Here is a 21,228-nt window from a genome sequence, read left to right on the forward strand (position 1 = left end):
CAGCTGCTCTCTACCAATACTCGTTTTGCAAGACTGACAATGAACTTGGATAAGCCCCCCTGAATAGGATAAGGTGGCTATATATTCTGTGTGCAGGGTGAAGTGGGAGAATATATCTGCAGTGAAAAGGGTCCTGAATTGAAACCTTGGCATCTCCAACTAAAGAGTCACAGGGCTCGGGAAAGTCCCAGAGTCCCCTAGTCAGGTGGACTGGTGCAATATAACACAGTTCTTGTGATGGTGTCAAAATAGATGAGACACCAAGATTATTGAAATGCTAATGCAAGGGGGCCTGATGTGGATCAGCAATGGAGGTAGGGAGAGTAGTTTTCTCCCCAGTGTGGTTTTGCCAATCAAAACCAGTTGCCTCCAGCTGTTATTAGCATTCAAAAATTAAAAGGCAAGCAAAAAAATGGATGCCAGTTTTTTGGGCTTCTAGTTGTAACAGCAGCATGTGGAAAGCTATTTCAAATAGTGAAGTGGTGAATTAAATCCTCTTCCCCCTCCCTGCATGGCCACAATTCAAATTGGAACTGTATGACTGGTTCCACACCGCTGGCTCAGAATGGCAGTGTGCCAACTTGGAAGTTAGCCAGTGGAAACTGGAGCACCCCAGAGTGTCCAGATGGCCCATGGAACGGGTGGGCTGCGGGCGCCCCGGGGGAGCATTCAGAGTACTCATGTGCCCTGTCCATCACTTTCCAGGTGCTTCCCGGCTGTCCAGATGGCCAGGGAGGTATCTCAGAGGCTCCCTGGTGATTAGGTACCACTCTTTGGGCCAGCCCTATTGCAGTAGGGACAGGTCGAGGGCAGGACAGCAGGCAGATGTGTGTGTTTGGACACACATCTTTTGTCCACTCACCTGCCATCCCTGAGGTGGCTTAAATGTCCATCAGGCACCAGCCATTGTGCATGAAAAGCAGGGGGGTGGGTTGTAGAAAAATCCCAGCAGGAACATTTGCATATTAGGCCACACACCCTGATGTCACCATTGTTCTACAGAGGTGGGGGTTTTTTGTAGAAAAAGCCCAGCAGGAACCTATTTGCATATTAGGCCACATCCCCTGATGCCAAGCCAGCTGAAACTGTGTTCCTGTGTATTCCTGTTAAAAAAAAAAAAAAAGCTCTGGTGAAAAGTGTTTGGGAGCCCTTTACCCTGAGATCTTCGGTCCTAAGATCTGCTACTTGGGGTAACCTGCTGGAAGTTGACTGACAGCAAGTTCAGGATATACTGAAGAAACCGCTACTTTACGACATATAATTAACTTACAGAAAACTCTATGAGCTGATCTCTCACTTGCCCGGTCAATATTTAATAAATTGGATTAGTCCCTACACATGGTGGGGGCCTGATATGTGTTCCTGCTGCTGCACATAGAAAGCGACATGTGAACCAGTGATACAGCCATGTGCATAGGATAAGTTTTGCCTTATTTGTATTATCCCTTTCTTTCTCCCTTGATGTCCAGGCCATGTCCACATTGCCCAGGAATAGCAGGTGCTGAAGGGCCTGGCACTATAGAGGGAGAAAAAAGGCTATGCTTCAAATAGCTGGAGGAAAGCAGATAAAAAAGGCCACAGGTTCTGAGACCAGCTGTGAGCTACATAAACTTTGGGTCTGTTTCACTCTTTAAGCAGCACACTTCAGCTGTCCCTTGTGCTATTTTCATGAGGACATGAGAGTTTCTCCACAAAGCCAAATAGCATCCCTCAATCTAACATATATTTACCTGGAATGAGGAAGTAGGGAAGGTGGCATGGTATCTTCTCAGATCTGAGAAACTAAGCAGGGTTGGTATCTGAATGGGAGACCACCAAGGAAGGCTAAGCACCTCTGCTTCTCACTTACCCTGAAAGCCTCTTGCTAGGATTGCCATAAGCTGGTTGTGACTTGAGAGACATATGTAGGGAATGAGGCTCAAATCAGGCACCATGCTGAGAGTTCTTGGAATGGGACTCTCAGATTTCCCCATCCCCTTTAAACAGGGCCCAAGTTTGGATCGGAAATGTCTTTTAAGAGGGGGAAGCCTCCTCATCATGCTATTTTCATCGGATTTGGCCTAAACTTTTACCCCATTGAGGGAAATATATAGGTAGCCCATAGCAGTCTTGCTTCTGAGTAGCCATGTTCAGATCCATGACTTGGTTGAGTCCTCTCTGCCATCCGGTTACCAGTAGGCTGGTAGTTGCTGGCCTCAAGGGTGTCAAACTACAGGATTGTCTTAGAAATAAGACACAACAGCATCCAGCTTCCTCAGCTGCTCATAGCCTTTGGGCCCTTAGAAAATGGAGGGAGACTGATCCACCCATCAGTATCCTTTTGGCCTCTACCCCCCCTCCACCTGACACAGAAGCAAGAGGCCTGTACAAAGTTTCATATTTTTTATATTTATCTGATCCCCTCCAAAAAAAACATATATTTGTCTTTTCTCTTATTAACATACCCATGGGAGACACATAAACATTCCAAGGAGGCATAAATAACGTTATACACACATACATGGAGGCAGCACACACAGACTCAGTTCACCAAGGAAAAACAGGCGCAAAGCACAGTCTGTGGCAGGCACCAATCCTGGATGGCCTCGCTGTAAGCCACCAGTTCTGGGAAAAAACTCTCCTCTTGTTGCTTTGCAGCGGTTGGTGGAAGAGTAAGAGCAGGGAAGGAGGTCTCATCAGGTTGCAAATGCTCGGAGGCTGCTCCCAGAGTGCAGCTTTCCCATGGCTAGCTTCTCTGAGCAGCGGTTCCAGTTGTAGCAGATTGCAAGTCTTTTCACAGTGTGGAAAGGTGAAGGAGCATCAGGGCCACTTTGGGTCGGAGAGGCAGGTCATTGTATTGCACTGACTCACGTGCAGTCGGCGTGTCAATCTTTGCATAGGAACACTAGGGCTAGATGCTCCATTCAGGCCCTTTTCTACCTTCAGATGCGGCTTAATTTTTAGCCCAAAACAGTCTTCAGCGGGACATCATCCTGACAAACTCTGCGAATAGCAAGGAGGAAGAGAGAGATGGAAGAACCAGCAAGCTCATTCTTCCCATGTAAGAGGTAATGAGAAGTCAGATCACGTCCCAGCTGGATAGCTTGGCATCCCACCCTGGCAAGTAACAAAGCCCCTTCTTTTATATCCTTGCTCATTCTGTCTTTCTGCGATACCTGGGTGAATTCTCACAGAATGGGACCTGATAGCAACTGAATTGTTCGCCACGATACCAACAATTAAAGCAGAGAAATGTCAAAGCCCTCCCAAATTGCGCAGAACTTCCAGGAAGAATATGAGCAAGGGTTTTTTCCCCTGTGGCTGACAAGAGTTCTGGAACCTTTTTGTAGAAATAAAATTCTCAATGTTTAAAACTTCATGAGGGGCATCCACTTGTTTTTCCTTGTTTCCCTCTTGAGAGTTCCAGTCCCTCTTTTTCCAGGAAAAAAAAGCCCTGGATTTGAGGGCAGATAATTAAGATGGGGTGGAAGGCTTTGAGGGTAATTATGAGGAGTTTGTGCTGGATCTGGGAGAAGTCAGGACCATTCTGTCTGAAATTGCTGAATTACAAGTTATTGCAAAACTTGGAACAAACTCCTCCCCAGGACTGGAGAGGCTTCTTATTTTGTTACATATGCTAAACCACATCCACTGTATTTCTATTTTGAAATAGCGTATCAGAATAATGTCTGCGATATTATGCAATATATCAGAGTAGAGGTCTCTCTGACAGAACTACTCTTAAGAAAATGATATTGTTAGTTTAACCCATGTTTGAGAGGTATACATCCACTGTATTCTAATATATTTTTGTATTAGTATTTCAACAGTAGAGATCTCTCTGAAAGAAAAATGTTATTTTAACCCATGCTTTAGAGGACACCAATGGAACATTACAACAGACTCTAAATTTATTAGTCTTCACAATTAATAAACTTAATGACATAGACAACAATCTCCAATTCTGACATTTATTGCCTTTGCTGTCCCCCCCCTCCCCATTGAACCCAGGCCAACAATAACCAGAACCAAACTTGTTATTCTTTCAATCCATTAAAAACATTTTCACTACTTTGCATACTAATTCACTGCCCACTCCCTATATGTAGGCCTACTAATTCCATTCCATGCTATTGTCTGACAAAGGGTACTTTTAGCACATAAAAGCTCACATTTTGAATGAAACTCTTAAAGGTGCCACTTGTCTTCACCTTTATTCTATTGCTTCAGAGCTACACAGCTGCCCACCTGGATCTATACCGAGTATGAGACAGCAATGTGACATCTAAGTGGAAATATATGAGAAGCAATTGGAGATGTAGTATTGGATGGAAATCAAAAGTTTAGTGATAAGAAAGGTGAAGCATGATGTCAATGGTGTGTTAGTGGTACTAAAAGTTACAGGATTTGTTGAGGTCATCCAAGCATAGTGCTCAGAGAGAGAGAGAGGAAGAAGACCAAGGAAAGATCCTGGGAGACCTGTAAAGCAGAAGTAGAGGAAGAGTTTTCCCCTCTGGAAATGCTGAACAGATGATTAGAGGTAGGAAGAGAACCAGCCAAGGACAGAGTCAACTAATCTTTGGGTTTGAAGAAGCAAGCGAGAATGATCCACTGTACCAAAGGCTGCAGAGAAGTCAAGGAGTATGAGGAAGAGTAGAGACTTTTTGATTTGGCAGTGAAGATACTGTCAGTGATTTTCAATTGAGGCAGAAGCCAGATTGTAAGAGGTCGCGGGTATGAATCAGCAGAATGCACTAGGAGTTTGAAGGTCAACGACAGAAGGGCAATCTGGCTGTAGCTGGAGAGGGAGTGTGATGGATACATGCCAATCTGGTGACCTTTGACTGTGATTTTCTTTTTGCTTTTGATCTTGCATTGTGAGGAACACTGTGACTTGAGTTATTTTATTTTCATTCCTGGATAACACCAAGACTCAGCTATGTTTTGACTGTGAATTCTCTCTAAAGAGCTAATGCTGAAAGTGTCTAGTTGTTATGAAGTGTCATGGAAAATTGAGATAAGCCTCTCATGTGAAGATTGTATATACAAAGTGATGGTTAGAACTGAGGAGGGAGAATAGCATGGACTATTGGACTATTAGAAAGAAATATGGACCGAGGAGAAGAAAGAAGATTATGGTATATGTGTCTTTATACCACACACGCGCGTGCACGCACACACACACATTCCCGTAAATAAATATTTTAAAGTTGCCCCTCTTGAACCTAGTATTTTTATGTTGGAACAAATCTTCAACCAGATACCAACCTACCCTTCTAGTTAGCAAACTTTAAGCTGAAAATGGTCAAGATAATTAGGTTTTCCTCATTAAGATGGCTCTTACTTCCGGCAAACATGTCTCCTTAGAAGGGCTATACATCAAAGCAGGGGGGAGGTCACAGGGTGCTCTTTTGAATTGAAGAAGGAATAGTCTGCTTTAACTGAGAACAGAAAAAGAGACAGGTTGATCATGTGGTGGAGAGGAAAGAAAATGGTTTGGGGAGACGGCAACCAGAAGTTGGAGTTTCTGGATGATGTTAACGAAGTTGTTAGCTTATCAAGTGAGAAGGGGAGGGAAACTGAAACAACTGAAGGGGATGTAGAGAGAGGGAGATCTGGAAGAGGAGGAAAGAGAAGTAGGTGAGACTGGATGGTTTTGATTTTATCACTGAAGAAGGATGCAGTCTTAACGAAATGAGGTGTGGGAAGGTGGTGGGGCAAGCTGCATTAGAGCATCAAAGATGGAAAAGGGGAACTGAGGATTCCCAGAGTGAGTCTGGCTCAGGGGAAGTGTTTTCAGACTGCTTAACCAGGTAGACAGCCAGATAAGAAGAGAAGGATGCAGTTATAATGAACAAAATCAGCCCACTCTCTTATTTTCTGCCCAAAACAGACAACTGTTCAAAAGCATAAACAGAGGTTGCAAGTCCTTAGTTTGAGCCCTAGAGGATGCTGGGAAAGTAGTCAAATATCATGGATTAGTAGCCTCAAAAGTAGAGAATGAGAAAGGGAGAGACAGGTTGGCCAGCATAAGGAAGAAGAGTCTGCAGACGGCAGAGCAGCACTGGCAGGGTTTTCTGTGACACACAATCCTGACAGAACACAGAAGACAACAGTGAAGCCCAATCCAGCCCTGCTAAGCCACCTTCCTGCCCCACTGGCAACTGTTGTTTTCTCTCACCTTCAAAATCCACTCGTCCATCTCCATTCAGGTCTACGTCTCGTATAATATCCTCTATGTCCCGGTGCCCCACCTGTTGTCCAAGTAGTTTCTTCATAGCTTCTCGTAGTTCAGTAGTGCTAATCTCTCCATCACCATTGGTGTCAAACTGCAAAAAAAAAAAAAAAAAGCAACAGTCAAAGGGAAAAGCAGGGGGCACTTATTTTGCTGTCTCATCTGCTTTCCCTGCAAATTCCAAACTCTCATTTCTCGATGTATTCCATCATGGCCCAAGGGGTAAAATTCATGTATGCTCAAAGTCAGTCTACCAAGTTGGGTCACATGCCCCAGATGTAGAAGCAGCACTACATAATTATACCAAAGGCCTAATTAGCCCAGCATCCAATTTCTGGCAGTGGCCAGAGATATACAGAGGAAGCCTGCAAACAGGGCATGAAGGCAAAACCCTTCCCCTGTTGTTCTTCCACCACATATATAGCCTCTGCATGCAGGGGTTTAATTCAGCTGTCATGGCTGACAGACCTAGCCTCTGTGAATCTTGTAAACAAGTAATGCACAAGAGGAGATTCTACAGCCTGGTTCTCACCTCTCTGAAAGCGTCTCGTAGTTCCTTGACCCCAATCATATCTGCTGTCTCTGCCAGAAGCTTTGGTCCCATCAGCTCCACAAAGTCATCAAAATCTACATGGCCACCCACTAAGGAAACCAAGAAGAAAAAAGTAAGCTAGTAATACTCATTTCTACTTTTAAAGCCTTCAAACCAGCTGAGTGTCAGTATTTGAGCATATTCTTCCAATCTGACAAATTAATCCATACAACCAAACTGGTTTGTTGAGAGCAAAGAGTGAATGAATCTGTGCTTCAAACTGATCTGTGCCAAAGCAATCCTGAATTATGTTCAGCTGACTATTTAGCACTTTTTTGCCTTTCTAATATTCAACACAACCCCACTTCCTGGCCCACTTGAGAATGCTGCAAACAAAAGTAAAACAATTTCTAACTTCAAAGTTCAGAAGAACAAAATATTAACATTAGGTTAAACTTTACTAAAAACATCGTGTACATAGTCAAATACTATAGGCAATCACTATGGGAATATTTATTGGCAATAATTGCAAATTATTGACAATTTAGACAATTTGAACTTTCAAAGTACTTTAGATAATTTGAACTTTCAAAGTACTTTAGATAATTTGAACTTTCAAAGTACAGTTATATTTTAATATGCTTATAATTTTAATTGACCTAATACCTTTTTTCCTTTAGTCTCTGTACACATAACTGAATCCAACATTCTTAGCATTCCAGTAGGACTGTCTGAATTATTCCAGTCTGCTGCATATTCAGCAGCTCAGCACAAAGAAACAAGTCCTAGAACATCCACTCTCTGCAGTCACTCTAGAACTTCCATTTCTCCTAGAACTTTACCAAAGAGTTCAATCTTTGAAGCTGCTATTTCCACCTGATCTCTGTGGTTTCTGTACTCTGGATCTCAATTGTCATTCTGGGAGAACAAAAATTGGAAAATATTTCTTTCTGCAGCTGTGATTCTGTGTAGCATAGCTGCATCTGGGGAAATACAGATCAGTAACTGCTCATTGTAAAGAACTGATTGAACAGCTTCAGTCCTTTCTTTTTGCTGGCTCATCTTCGGAACTAATTGCAACTTTTGTGTTATCAGGGAAGAAAGTGAAAGTACTATGACTGATTGCTGTCTGTATTTATGTATGTATGCATATAATGTGTATATCTAGACAATCTTGTATGAGTAGGCATGTTGAACTTTATAGCTTGTCTGAATAACAAAAATCAGCAAAAAGGATATTGGGTTTGAAAGGTGCATTTGGAAATAAAAAGAAATGCAGAAGGATGAAGCAAATCAGAAACTGGGTTGTAAATTAATTCCTCACTGTATAACAGTTTTACACAGCTGTCTCATTTCACTGGACACAAAGTATGAGGGCAGAATCTGTTTTTCTCCTGCCATGCTATGGACAGCTACAGACCAGCATTTTCCAAATACCCTTCCTCTTTGATTGCATATGCACAAGGAGGGAGGCAGTGGGGCTCCAACAGCTGTACATTAATTCCAACTTTTCTCACCCAGCACTAACTACTAGCATTTGCCAGAGTTCCCCCTTCTTCTGTGTCCCACTCTCCTTTGAGTCCAGTCACCCTTATTCATATCATACCTCTAACAGCTTGATACCAATGAGATAGCTGGAATGAAAGACCACCTGCACATCAAAGCTCCTTCTCCACAGTCAAGAAATAACATCAGATCCCAAATCCCAAATCTCCTTCAAACTTGCAACCAGTGTGCTCAGCCACCAACCCAGAGAGTCACTGGCCTCAGGCAAACCAGAATGCTGAACAGAGAGGCTGATTGGCAAGAAGAGCTTGCTAAGACAGGTCCAACAGAGGAAGGTTAATCATGATATATGTTACAATCATTCAGTTAAGAATGGCAGATCACAAGGCAGTATGGCTGTCAACTGAATGGATTCCTGGTACTTTATCACTGTGCAGATTATGCATGACAGAGCCCTGTGGCGCAGAGTGGTAAAGCTGCAGTACTGCAGTCTGAGCTCTCTGCTCACAACCTAAGTTTGATCCCAGTGGGAGCTGGGTTCAGGTAGCTGGCTCAAGGTTGACTCAGCCTTCCATCCTTCCAGGGTTGGTAAAATGAGTACCCAGCTTGCTGGGGGGAAAGTGTGGATGACTGGGGAAGGCAATGGCAAGCCACCCCATAAAAAGTGCCGTGAAAACATTGTGATGTGACATCACCCCAGAGTCAGAAACAACTGGTGCTTGCACAGGGGAATACCTTTACCTTTTTTTAGATTATGCATAGAATGCACGCCTCAGGTAAAATGCAGGCATTGCCTAGCAAAAATGGCAGGAGAAACAGAGAGGAGGGCTATGTTTGGTTACAAAGGGTCAGAAGCCTCACCGAGAGGGAGAGGGAGGGAGGTGGGATCAGTTTAGACAGCATGTACTCACAATTCATGTTAATTTGTTGGGATAATTCTATAAGCTCCATTTCAGTAGGCATGTAACCCATAGTCCTCATACAGTTTCCCAAGTCCCGGCAGTTGATGTAGCCATCCTTGTCTTTGTCAAACTCCTTGAATGCTTCTTTCAGCTCTGTGGAGGAGGGAGACTCAATTAAACTGAAACAGCTCTGGATAAGAGTCCGCACAGTTAATCACTCCACCAAACGGATCCCGCTTTCCCCATGAGGAACTTGCCTGTGTGTACCTATCAGACAGGTACACTGAACAGGCAGAAGCCAGGGTCCTGTGCTGGATCTCTGGCACTGAAATGACAGCTAAGGAATCAGGCTATGTTAACAGGTCTAAGCACTGCACTCTGATCTTCATGAGAACCAGAAGAGTATAGGGGAATAAGAGTGCAAGCTTGAAAAGTCATCAGTCCAAGTCTTATTTCAATTATAACCTCTTTAGGAGACCTTAGGTAAGTTGATTCTCAGGATGGAGTATTTTGAAGACAATGGAAAATAGATTTGGTGTTCATTTCCCATGGTGCGAAAGACTGGTGAACACACACCCCTCCCATTTTATCCCACTGCCACCCTTGGTCAATGAGGTTTTGCAAGTTTTTTGAAATAACATGAAAACCTGCAAAACTTGTTACACCAGAGGCAAAAGCAGGGCTGAATGAGAGTGAATACATCAAAGTTCAATCTAGACATGGCAGACATTCTGTTAGGGCTCTGGATCAAGACAGTGGCTTATGCCAGTTATAGATAGAGTAGCACTTCCCCTTTAAGAGCAAGTTCACATCTTTGAATATTCAAGTGATATCTGTGACTCAAAGGGTCTTCACCACTTCAGTTGCTGCATGAGCTATGCTGCTCCCTGGGGGGGGAAAAGAGAGAGCCACTGCCAGTCTGAGTAGACAGTACTGACTTTGATGGACCCAGGGTCTGATTCAGTATAAGGCAGCTTCATATGTTCATATGAGTTGACTAAAACTGTCCATACATTATGCACATCAGGCCTTCATTGCCATAATATACCATATGTAAGGCTACCTTCGGGGGACCTTTTGAAAATGTCTGAAACTCTGCAGCAACAGAACTAATAGGGATATGCTGTAGTGATTACTCTTTTGTGTAAAGAGATCCACTGGTTTCCTGTTTGTTCCTGTTTTTGGCCTTTAATCCCTACTTCATGATGAGTGCCTGAAGGACAAGCTACTCCTGTATAAATTTGTTCATCCATTAAAGTATTCTAAAATAAGGTGTGGGGAACTGGTAGCTGGGTCCATTGCCTTCTTGAAGGTGACACTATGACACTTTCTCTGTTGAGATTCTGGTGCATCTCTGACTATGTTCAAGTGACAGGTGAAGGGCAGACTGTTTTGTATTGCTTTGGTTAGCTATTGCTTTATTATGATTTGTGATTGCCCTCCAGATTGCTACCTTAAGTTGCCTTATTCTGCTTTGGTTCCAATTTTAATGTTATGTTGCATGGTCTGTAGGAGCACTGCTAGAACATTACTGAGTCTGGGGCTCAGGCTGAGCATTTGTTTGCCATGCAGAAGGTCCTAGGTTCAATCCCCAGTATCTCCATTTAAGAGATCTGGCAGTGAGGGATGTAAAAGACCTCAGCCTGAGACCCTGGAGAGCTGCTGCCAGTCTGAGTAGAAAGTATCAACCTTAATGGACCAAGAGTCTGACTCAGTTTATGGCAGCTTCATGTGTGTTCAGGTATATGTGTAAGAGAACATGAAATGCTTTGAACATTCTATAAATGCTAAATATTATTGCTGTGGGGGTTTTGCTGTTTAAAAATGGATGCTTGGAATCCAGTCTCCTTGTTGCCCTTTGAGATAGTGATTAGAGGCTGCATCCTGTAGTGACAGAACTGAACATTGACAGTGAAGGCGAAGAAGAATAAGACGATGACGACATTGGATTTATATCCCACCCTCCACTCTGAATTCCAGAGTTTCAGAGCGGCTCACAATTTCTTTTATCTTCCTCCCCCACAACAGACGCCCTGTGAGGTGGGTGGGGCTGAGAGGGCTCTCACAGCAGCCGTCCTTTCTAGGACAACCTCTGCCAGAGTTATGGCTGACCCAAGGCCATTCCAGCAGGTGCAAGTGGAGGAGTGGGGAATCAAACCTGGTTCTCCCAGATAAGAGTTCGCACACTTAACCACTACACCAAACTGGCAGTTTCAGTTCCAAAACCCGTTTGGAAACTGGGTTGAAGTAGATCTAAGTAATCTATCCCATCCCAAACATCCTGGAGTTAAGCTGCCATTTACCCCAAAAAACGAAATTTGTCATATGGCAATAGTTATTGAGATATGTTCAAGGGAAGCATCTCCAGAAGGAGCTTCACAGCTGCCTCCAGCAAAGTGTTTGGAACTGTTCCCTACCTTAAAGGTATTAATTACTCCCTGGATCCATTGGCTATCCTTCACCCTAGCAATCTGGCATGAGTCAACATGGGTAAAGGTCAAGATCCAACTGGTAATAGGCTAAGCTCCTCCAACAATCCAGCACCAACCTACTGAAGCTACAGTGTCCAGATCACAGCAGATACAAGCAATTTTATTCATGAGCTACCTTGCAAATTGTTGGAAATACATATCTGTTCTGCATGTCCTTTACAATGTTCTAAAGTTCCAGTCATTATAGGGTTAACACTGTGGCTGATTCCCTATTGTCTACATGACCTGGGAAGAAGATACCGACTGCTGTCAATCAAGGTCTAGAAGCGGGAAAACCTGTTTTGTCTGTTTGGTCAGTTAGTTAGGTGACTTCCTTTGTTCAGGCAGAGAGTTCAAGAAGAAGGAGGAAGTGGTTTTCCATTAATCACATGATCTTCTAGTGTAAGCATGTAGTTCTATAGTGTTTGTTATTTTCACCTCCCAATACCCTTTCCCTGTAGAAATGAATACACTTTTGCTTTTTCATGTTAAATGCCTCTCAATGATTATTTGATCCAGTCACCCATCGCACTATTTGAGATAAAGAAATAGAATTTCAAACAGAACTCCCTAACAAAATTGGTAGCAGAGGATGGTTCTTGGTTTTTGCCATCAAGCTGGTGCTTATAGCATGGACCTTTTTTTGAACTCTAAATGATTTTTTAAAATCTGAATCTCCTTTGAGAATATTTAGAAAGCAATAGGCAAAAACCTGCTATGCTGTGCAGATAAGCCTCAATTTTAAAACAATGCCTTTTTTTCCCTCTTGCCATTACTGAGAGTGTTCTGACTTAAATGAGTTTTGAATTCAGATTGTCTAGATCTGGAAACACTGCTACTTTTGTCTAACAGCCTCAGATGTGCTAGAAAGAGAATTTTGGGGCTTTTTAACCCTTTTTCTGTGGATTATGTCAGAGACCTTGGAAGAGCTTTGCTGCAACCATGCGCGCACATTCAGCCACCTTTTCTCTTCAGTGAGGAAGGAAGAATCTTTAACCCTGCCCTGCCTGATTGCTGTGAAAAATGTCGAACCCAGAGAGAGGAGCCACTGGATCTTCTGTTTCCACGTTTTCAGGGACAGCCACTGCAAATCTTGGTTTTGGTACCATGAGTAACCTACCAGTGATAGGATTTAGTGCCCTGAAGTTAACTAAGAATAATTTCTCATTCTGGCTCTCGCTCCTAATGCAAAGACTTGAGATTTATGGAGCTGAAAGAGTTTTGTCTGAAAATCCCCCTGAGAATGAGCAAGAAAAATCAAATTTTAAAAGGCTAGATGCTTTAGAAAAACTCTCATTTTAAAATCTCTTGAGGCATATGAATTCCTGAATTGCACACTCTTAAAACGGCAAAAGAAATGCTTGAATGCCTTAAAGATAAATATAACAAAACTCCCATAAGCGCTATTCATGATTTAAAGGCAAAATATTTGGTTTTCAAGTGCAAGAAGGGGAGAATGTGACTAAACATCTGAAGAAATTTATGTGCATGCAATCCAGACTATGTGCATGCAATCCAGGAGCATGGTGAGGCTACTGCAGAAAGAGACTTAATCTCAACTATATTGAAAGCTCTACCAAGTATTTACAAGCCAACTAAGATGATTTTGAGTCTGCAAAAGGATTTGAGTCTGGAAGGCCTGTTAAATGCTATCGAGGAGGAAGCAGCCTCCAGATCTGGGGACAAGGACACTGAACAAAGGAATAGCAATTTTAAAGCACATGTTTCAAATGAGGGAACACGGGTGCCATCTCGTGGCCATAGAAATAATAGCAGCCAGAAATGTTTAAACTAGAAATTTTCCAAGTCACATGGCCCAGGTGGGAACAAAGAAAGGAACAGAGAAAGTACCATGCATGTTAATAATGTGAATTGTATTGGTGAAAGAGGAAGATTTTTTGATTGATAGTGGATCTTTTATGCATATTTGTTGATATAAAGGCATGTTTTCAGAGTTGGATGAAAGTCAGAGACCTGAAATGATGTGCCAACCAGAAACCCTTATAAGTTTGTGGTGTGGGTGAGATCAAAATGAAATTGCTTACCACTGATGGAGATTTAATGCCAGTAAGACTGAAAAATGTAGCATATGCACCTGAATCAATTGAGAATTTACTTTCAAGCCAAGTGCTTATAAGAAATAATTATGCTGTATATCTTGATAAAGGAGATGATGGTGAAATTATTCAGAAGAATTCTGGAATTAGTTTTAAACTGGATGAAAGAAATGGAGCCCATTATATTATGGACTTAAGTGAAAGGTCAGATGCTGTTGATGTTGTGGAAAAGACTGTTTGCCAGACTGAAGGCAGAAAGTGTGACCATAGGAGATATGTTTATGCTTGGCATGTAAAGTTAGCACACAGAAGCATGCAGAGTGTTGAGAAGTTGCTACTGTGGACTTGATGTTGTGCATTGTGATAAATCCAAGGAAAGATGTGATGTTTGTCTGAGAGCAAAAGGACCCGCACCTTGCTTCAGTGGAAAAAGTAGTGTGCATAATGAAAGGTTTTTGGATACAATACTTAGTGATGTTATTGGGCCTATAAAAGCTTCGATTGGGAAAAATAAATTCTTCTCAGTTTCACAGAAGCAAAGACAAAATATAGCACTGTCTATATGCTCAAATCAAAAGATGAGACTCTTGATAAATTTAAAGAATATGTTGCCATGATTAAAAACAGATTTGGGCGTGCACCTCAAAGCTTGCTGACACATGGAGATGGTGAATATTGCAATACTGAGTTTAAAAAATTTCTGAAAGCAGAAGGGATTGAACACAAAGTGACAGTCCCATACACTCCACAGCAGAATGGGAGTGTAGAAAGACTTAATTGTGTGTTACAGGAAATGACCAGAGCAATGCTCGTGCATTCTGGATTGCCTAAAGGCCTGTGGGCTGAAGCTGTAAATACAACAGTGTATATCCACAATAGAATACCTTCAAAGGTAACAGGAATTACTCCGTTCCAGGCTTGGTTTGGCAAGAAGCCAGGACTTAAGCATATTAAAACTTTTGGATCAAAAGCCTATGCATATGTTCCTAGAGAAAATAGAGGGAAACTTGATGCAAGGACTGAGATTGGATTCATAGGGTGCGGTCAGACATTGCACTAAAAGCGGATGCATCACACTCCAATTTGAACCGCCCACTTTTGAATCGGCACATTTCTGATCAGATGACCACTCCCGAAAGAGAGCGGTCCTGCACTGGTTCCGTATTTGAATGATCAGACATCGCAGACCTGTATCGCTTCTTCCTGTGGGCATGTGCTTGAAATAACAAAAATCCGGCAAAATCTGAGTGGAGAGAGAAACAAACATGCACACACACTTGAGGGGAGGGGGGAATGAAGAGATCCCGATTGCCTTTTTCTTCCCCTCCTCCCAACACGCGCACACACATACACACCCCACACACCTCCTAGGGGGGGGATTGCAATCTCTTTGTCGATATGGTTGCTCTAGAACTCAAGACATTTGTAGATGGATGGCGAGGGGAAAGGACTTGTGTTCGGACCTCTGGCAGCGAGGAGGGCTTTCTTGCTTTCCACGCCTCCTGCAACCCTCCCCCCCTCTCGTTATTAGTGTTATTGCTGATGACAGATCACTTTCCAAGAAAGAAAAGCAGCCCTTTCAAAAACTTTTTTAAAAAGAGAGAGAGTCGAATCTGGATGATGCTCTTTTATTACAGGGCGAGCTGAAGGATGCAGTTAAACTTTTGGAAGAGAGTGCGTTTCCTGGAGAATGACAATTTCAGTGCGTGTGTTTGGGAAAAAAAAGCCCGAGGTAGTTGCAATGCATTTCGTGCAGTTGAAAAACAGCTGTTGTGGGAAGGGATCCTCGAGAGGGAAGGGGGGAGAGAAGCCTAGCCAGACACATTCAAGCTGCCGATCAGCAGAGAACTACTTTCAGGGAGAAGTGGGACTTGATGTTGACACATGGAGATCCCACATAATGAGGATATTATATTCCAGTTCCTCTAAAAAAGAAAGATTCTGCTCCTGTGTAGCCCGTATTATCAGGGAAAATGCAAAACTCTGCTGAACTGTTATGCGGTCATGCGCATGCATGAATTCGTCTGTTAATAATGGCGCCAGAAATGGTCACAGTTTGAGGGAAGTGCAAACCGGCTGCATCGCAGATGAGCCATTCAGACAGAAATAACCCAATTGTATGCCACACCAAGCAGGAAGGACCGGACTTTCTCTGGAGTCAAATTGCGGCAAGATCAATCTGGGGCAAGTCAGGATGACTACGAGTTGCTGCCGAGTAACAGATGTGGAAGTCTGGACAAGATCAGGAAATCCGAATTGGAAACATGCCTATATCGGAACTAAAGGAGCATCTGAACGCACCCATAGTAGGATATCCCTCAGTGGAAAAAGGCTACAGAGTCTATGATCCAAAGCTGAATAAGACTAAACATTGTAATGTGGTGTTTGTGGATGACAATGATTTGCCTAGAGCACCCTGTGTAGCTGAATCTGATCCCGAGGTTACTGATGATGTTTCTGAAGATTGGTATAGTTGGTTACCTGTAGTGAACCGGCAGGTCTACCTTCTGAAGACTCTACTGAACCAGAAGGGGAAATGGGGACCGCACCGCAGGGAGCGACAGACGCTCCACTCATTTTAAAATGATCAGAAAGGAGCACAAAAGGGCAACCACCACAGAAATATGGATACTGTGACACTGTGAGATCTATAGAGACTGTGAAACCTAAAGAGGAACCCAAGAGCTGGAAACAAGTGTGTGATTTGAAGAAGAAAAGGAGAAATGGATTCAAGTAATGGAACAAGAGATACTATCCATTTATTAAAAAGATGTATGGATTCTTACAAAGCTACTGCAGGAAGAAAGCCTGTTGGATGCAAATGGGTCTACAAAATAAAATACAAAGATGATGGAACTATAGACTTATACAAAGGAAGGCTAGTAGCCAAAGGATATGCACAAGAATTTGGAACTGATTATTCAGAGACTTTTGCACCAGTTATCAATAGTGCTACATTTAAAACACTACTGGTGTGGCATCATATAGAGATATGCTTGTAGAGTACCTAGACATTAAGACAGTGTTTCTTAATGGTGAGTTATCAGAGGAAATCTATATGGAAATACCTGAAGGTTTTCAAGTTCCTGGCAAAGAGAACTATGTTTTCAAACTCAACAAAGGACTGTATGGGCGTTTTCGCACTTACCTTTTACTGGCGCGACCACCCTCCTCACGCCGGCGGATCTGCAGGGATTTCGCACCAGAAGCGCCGGCGCAGCCAAAAGAGCCGGCAACTTCCGTCGCGGAGCCAGCTCAAACGTTTTCCTGCTTCTTGGCGGTTTCCGTTTGAGCTGGCTCCGCGACGGAAGTTGCCGGCTCTTTTGGCTGCGCCGGCGCTTCTGGTGCGAAATCCCTGCAGATCCGCCGGCGTGAGGAGGGTGGTCGTGCCAGTAAAAGGTAAGTGCGAAAACGCCCTATGATTTGAAACAGGCCACGAAAAGTTGGTATGACAAAATAACTGGACTACTACAGCAACAAGGATTTGAGCAAGGGAAAGCAGAACCTTGCATGTACACTACACTCAAAGATGGAGAATATCAATACATTCTGGTTTACGTTGATAATTTGGTTGTGAGCTGCAAGAACAAAGAGGACTTTAAAGACATGGTTGAAAAGCTGAACAAAGAGATCAAAGTCAAAAGACTTGGAGATATTAAACACTATCTAGGGATACAGATTGAGAGACTCGAGGATGGAACCTTTCAACTGGGCCAAAGGTTCAAGAGGTATCTTAGATTCTTCTTCCGGGGTTGGAAAATGTCAAGCTGAACTGCTTCTCAGAAGGGGAGCAGACTGGAACTTCTGTTCGGGGTAGCGGAAGGCAATCTAATGCCTACTGCCTACTTTTCTCAGTCAGAGATCAGTCCAAGATATGCACAGGAAACTTTGAGGAGATTTACCTTGGCTGAAAGGGAGTCCCGGGGGGTGGGCTCCTTTGAGGCTTTGAGGGGTCTCTGGAGACGAGTTGCATTTTCATCATCTGCAGAAGTTTCCAGAGTCATTTATTTGACATAAGCTCAACAGGATCCTAATCTTCTTTGATACTATTAAACATCTAAAGATACACAAGACTGGTATTGATCTGGATAACTACAGAAAAGGTACAGATCGCTATCTTTCATTCCGGGACTAATTAAAGTTAAACAAAATAAAATCAGAAGGTGGGAAATTAAAATCTAGAAAGCTTGGAAGAAGAAGGGGAGAAGGGGCAAAATTTGGACTTTGTAAATTTAAAGGACAGTGATAAAAAGTGGAAAGGAATTTATTGTTTGGTCTGCTTGCGGTTTTTGAGAAAAAGCCCCATCGTCATAGAATTGCAGCTCCCACAGTCAACACAGGAAATACGTCAAGTATCGTGAGATCTCTCTACCAGCGAAAACGGGATTTGGTGGCAAGTAAAGCAGGAAGCATTGGATGGAAAAGGGAAATCATCGAAACAGCCACCCTACTCTAGGACTATAATATCATAGAAAAACATCAGCAGCCATTGCAAGGAGGCTAAAGTTTAAATAAAATTTTTAAAGTGTTCAGGACATTAAAAATTGGGGAGCCAACAGAGGTGACGATTATAAGGTAAATGCTATTGGACATTATTGTTAATAACTATTTTAGAAGCCTCTAGAGAAAAAAGAAAGATTTTTTTTTTTAAGTGAGGCAGAAAGTCGCGACCGCCATTTTGGTGAAAATAAAAACTTTAAAAATTAATATCTGAGCCCAGGAGGCTCTGAGGATGGCAAAATTAGGCTTATTGAAGAAAGCAAGCTTCACTCTTTTAAACCTGATAGTTGAAATTTAATTTGGTGAGGTCAAAACTTTTGGTGTTTTTACATGTCAGACCACAAGCAAACCCGTGTAAGGACTGCTTCACTGGAGAAAATGCAGGACCAATTAGATGCAATGGAAGCCAGGATAATGAAAGGGATGAAGGAGATAACTGTATAATGTATTTTCCAACCCCGGAAGAAGAATCTAAGATACCTCTTGAACCTGCATACCTGAGAGCTCAGGGTGGTCAACCACTCAAAGACATTGGAGAGTACAGAGAAGCTATAGGAAAACTCCTGTACCTGAGTAAAACTACCAGACCTGATATTACAGCTGCTGTTGGAATACTGAGCAGAAAAGTAAGTTTGCCTAATCACCATGATTGGAATGCAGTAAAGAAACTTGCAAGATACTTAAAAGGGACTATGGACTTAAGACTGATCATTGAACCTTCTGAGAATCCCAGACTAGTTGGATACATGGATGCCAACTATGCAGAAGAATTGTGCAATTACAGATCAAACAGTGGATACTTCTACAGAAATGGACTTGTAGAATGGACTAGCAGAAAACAGACTATAGTGTCATAATCTACAGCAGAAGCTGAGTGTATGTCAGCACCCAATGCCTACAGTGAACTTGAATGGATTTTTCATCTGCTGAAAGACTTCAAGAAAAAAGAACCTGTACCTATTGTAGTGTTTGAAGATAACCAAACATGTACTGCTATATGTAAAGGGGAAAGTAGAACAGCCAGAAGTAGATCTATTGATATTAAATGTGAGCTAGTGAAAGATCTACACCAAAAGGGGCTGATTAAGATAGAATATTGTTGTTCAGAAGCTATGGTAGCTGAAATACTTACAAAGCCATTACCTTGTGCTATATTTGAATATTTACGTGAAATGATGAATCTAGTTGATGTGAATGTTACAGTGAATAATGAGTAATGACTATTGAATGTATAATGACTTTGACATTAGATATTGAGAAGGGGTGTTGGAAATATCTGTTCTTTATGTCCTTTGCAATGTTCTAAAGTTCCAGTCATTATAGGGCTAACACTGTGCCTGATTCCCTATTGTCTACATGACCTGGGAAGAAGATACTGACTGTCGTCAATCAAGGTCTAGAAGTGGGAAAACTTGTTTTGTCTGTTTGGTCAGTTAGTCAAGTGACTTCCTTTGTTCAGGCAGAGAGTTCAAGAAGGAGGAAGTGGTCTTCCATTAAGCACATGATCCTCTAGTGTAAGCACGTAGTTCTATAGTGTTTGTTATTTTCACCTCCCAGTACCCTTTTCCTGTAGAAATAAATATGTTTTTGCTTTTTCATGTTAAATGCCTCTCAATGATTATTTGATCCAGTGATCCATTGCACTGTTTGAGATAAAGATACAGAATTTCAAACAGAATTCCCTAACACAAATGAATCACAGTAAGATGTAGAGTTATCCAAGTTGACACCATCAAGGGGCAAACTGAGATGCCTTCTTACCATTTGGAACTACTGAGTTGAATGGTTTTGCACAAATGTAGTGGTAACAGAGGAGTGTTGCCAATAATAATACAAAAATAAGGTACCACCACAGAGTGGGCATAAATACATCCTTTGGCCTCTCTTGAATACTATTTATCAGAAGTTTTTCTCTATGGGTGCTCCAGTTGTCTGCCAACTTCTTTCATTACTTTAAGTTGCTCAGTAAACCAAGAAGCTGAATGGGCTGTATAAGAAGGAAACGGCCCTCGGGGAGTGATCATGTCAACCATTCGAGTCATCTCTATGTTTCAGAAAGGAATGCCTGTGAGGCTCTTGGGAGTTCTATGTTCGGTGGCTGCTTCAGCTGGTGGATTTGGAATGTGCAGCTGTCATCAGAGGCTGGTATAGTTGGGCACAGCTGCTTTAGCCTAGGCCCGTCAAGGGAGCCACCAACACTTAATAGCCTGTGCTTTCATCTTGGCCCTCCATCAACCCATCAGCCTTTCCTCCTGTGCCATTTTCTCAACCTGAAACAGTCCAGGGGAACTATTTGGCCTGTTGAGGAAAACACACATGTTCCCTGGGAAACACATAGGTTTTCCCAACAAGCTAAAAGCACCTCCCAGCCAGTTTCAGGGTACATCCATCAGCCCAGTTTGCTACCCTGCAATGTGCAAAATGGTGCTTACAAGTAGAGTGGCTGCAGTGGTTTTATACACTGGCTCATTACTGCAAACTTGTCAAGGACAGGACAAATGCTTACCTTCTATTTCTTCTGGACGCAGCTCTCTATCCTGAAAGAAAAGAAAATAAGGTTACAATAATCTCTTTCAGAGGAAAGTGGTGTCTGGGCATGGTTTTGTCAGGGCACCTTTTGAGCATGGTTGGGGGCAGAAGAGCATCAAGAAGAAATGGAAAAGAAAGACATGTTCACTACACCCCCTGGCAAGACACTGACATCCAGCAAGAGAGTCAATTGTGTCTGTCTGGTTGTTTTGAAGCTTGTCCCTCTGCAGTATCACTTTTCCAATCCCTAGATTCAGGTGTCCTGCAAGTTCACCATGATCTTTACTCCAAAGAACTGTGACAGCACTGAATGGACTTCCACTTTTTATTTTTTCCCCTATAGGAACAAAAACTTATAGCATCTAAGGTGATGGCATTTATGAGATTTTCCAGAGCTTACATGGCTTCTCAGAGGTTTCTGTTGAGCTGCAAACTGTCCTACCCAACAAACCAACACCCTTAACAGTGGTGCCTCATGCCAGTTCAGAAAGCCCCCTGGGCTCTCCAAAGGTAAGGC

At 42.6% G+C, this 21,228-nt stretch overlaps 1 protein-coding gene across 2 annotated transcripts in view; it reads right to left on the minus strand.

The window, feature by feature from the left end:
- Positions 1 to 2,368: 2,368 nt before the first annotated feature.
- The window catches only part of CABP1 (calcium binding protein 1), a 28,653-nt gene continuing 9,793 nt past the window's right edge, over positions 2,369 to 21,228 (minus strand). For both annotated transcript variants that reach the window (XM_060249687.1, XM_060249689.1), the window contains exons 3-7: positions 20,689 to 20,719; positions 9,164 to 9,307; positions 6,747 to 6,856; positions 6,161 to 6,308; positions 2,369 to 2,982 (exon numbers count right to left, since the gene is read on the minus strand). In XM_060249687.1, coding sequence (XP_060105670.1) covers positions 2,957 to 2,982; positions 6,161 to 6,308; positions 6,747 to 6,856; positions 9,164 to 9,307; positions 20,689 to 20,719 — 459 coding nt within the window. In that variant the 3' untranslated portion in view covers positions 2,369 to 2,956. The remainder of the gene's footprint in view (positions 2,983 to 6,160; positions 6,309 to 6,746; positions 6,857 to 9,163; positions 9,308 to 20,688; positions 20,720 to 21,228) is intronic.

Source organism: Heteronotia binoei, chromosome 11, assembly GCF_032191835.1.
Source record: "Heteronotia binoei isolate CCM8104 ecotype False Entrance Well chromosome 11, APGP_CSIRO_Hbin_v1, whole genome shotgun sequence".
NCBI classification, from domain to species: Eukaryota; Metazoa; Chordata; class Lepidosauria; order Squamata; family Gekkonidae; genus Heteronotia; species Heteronotia binoei.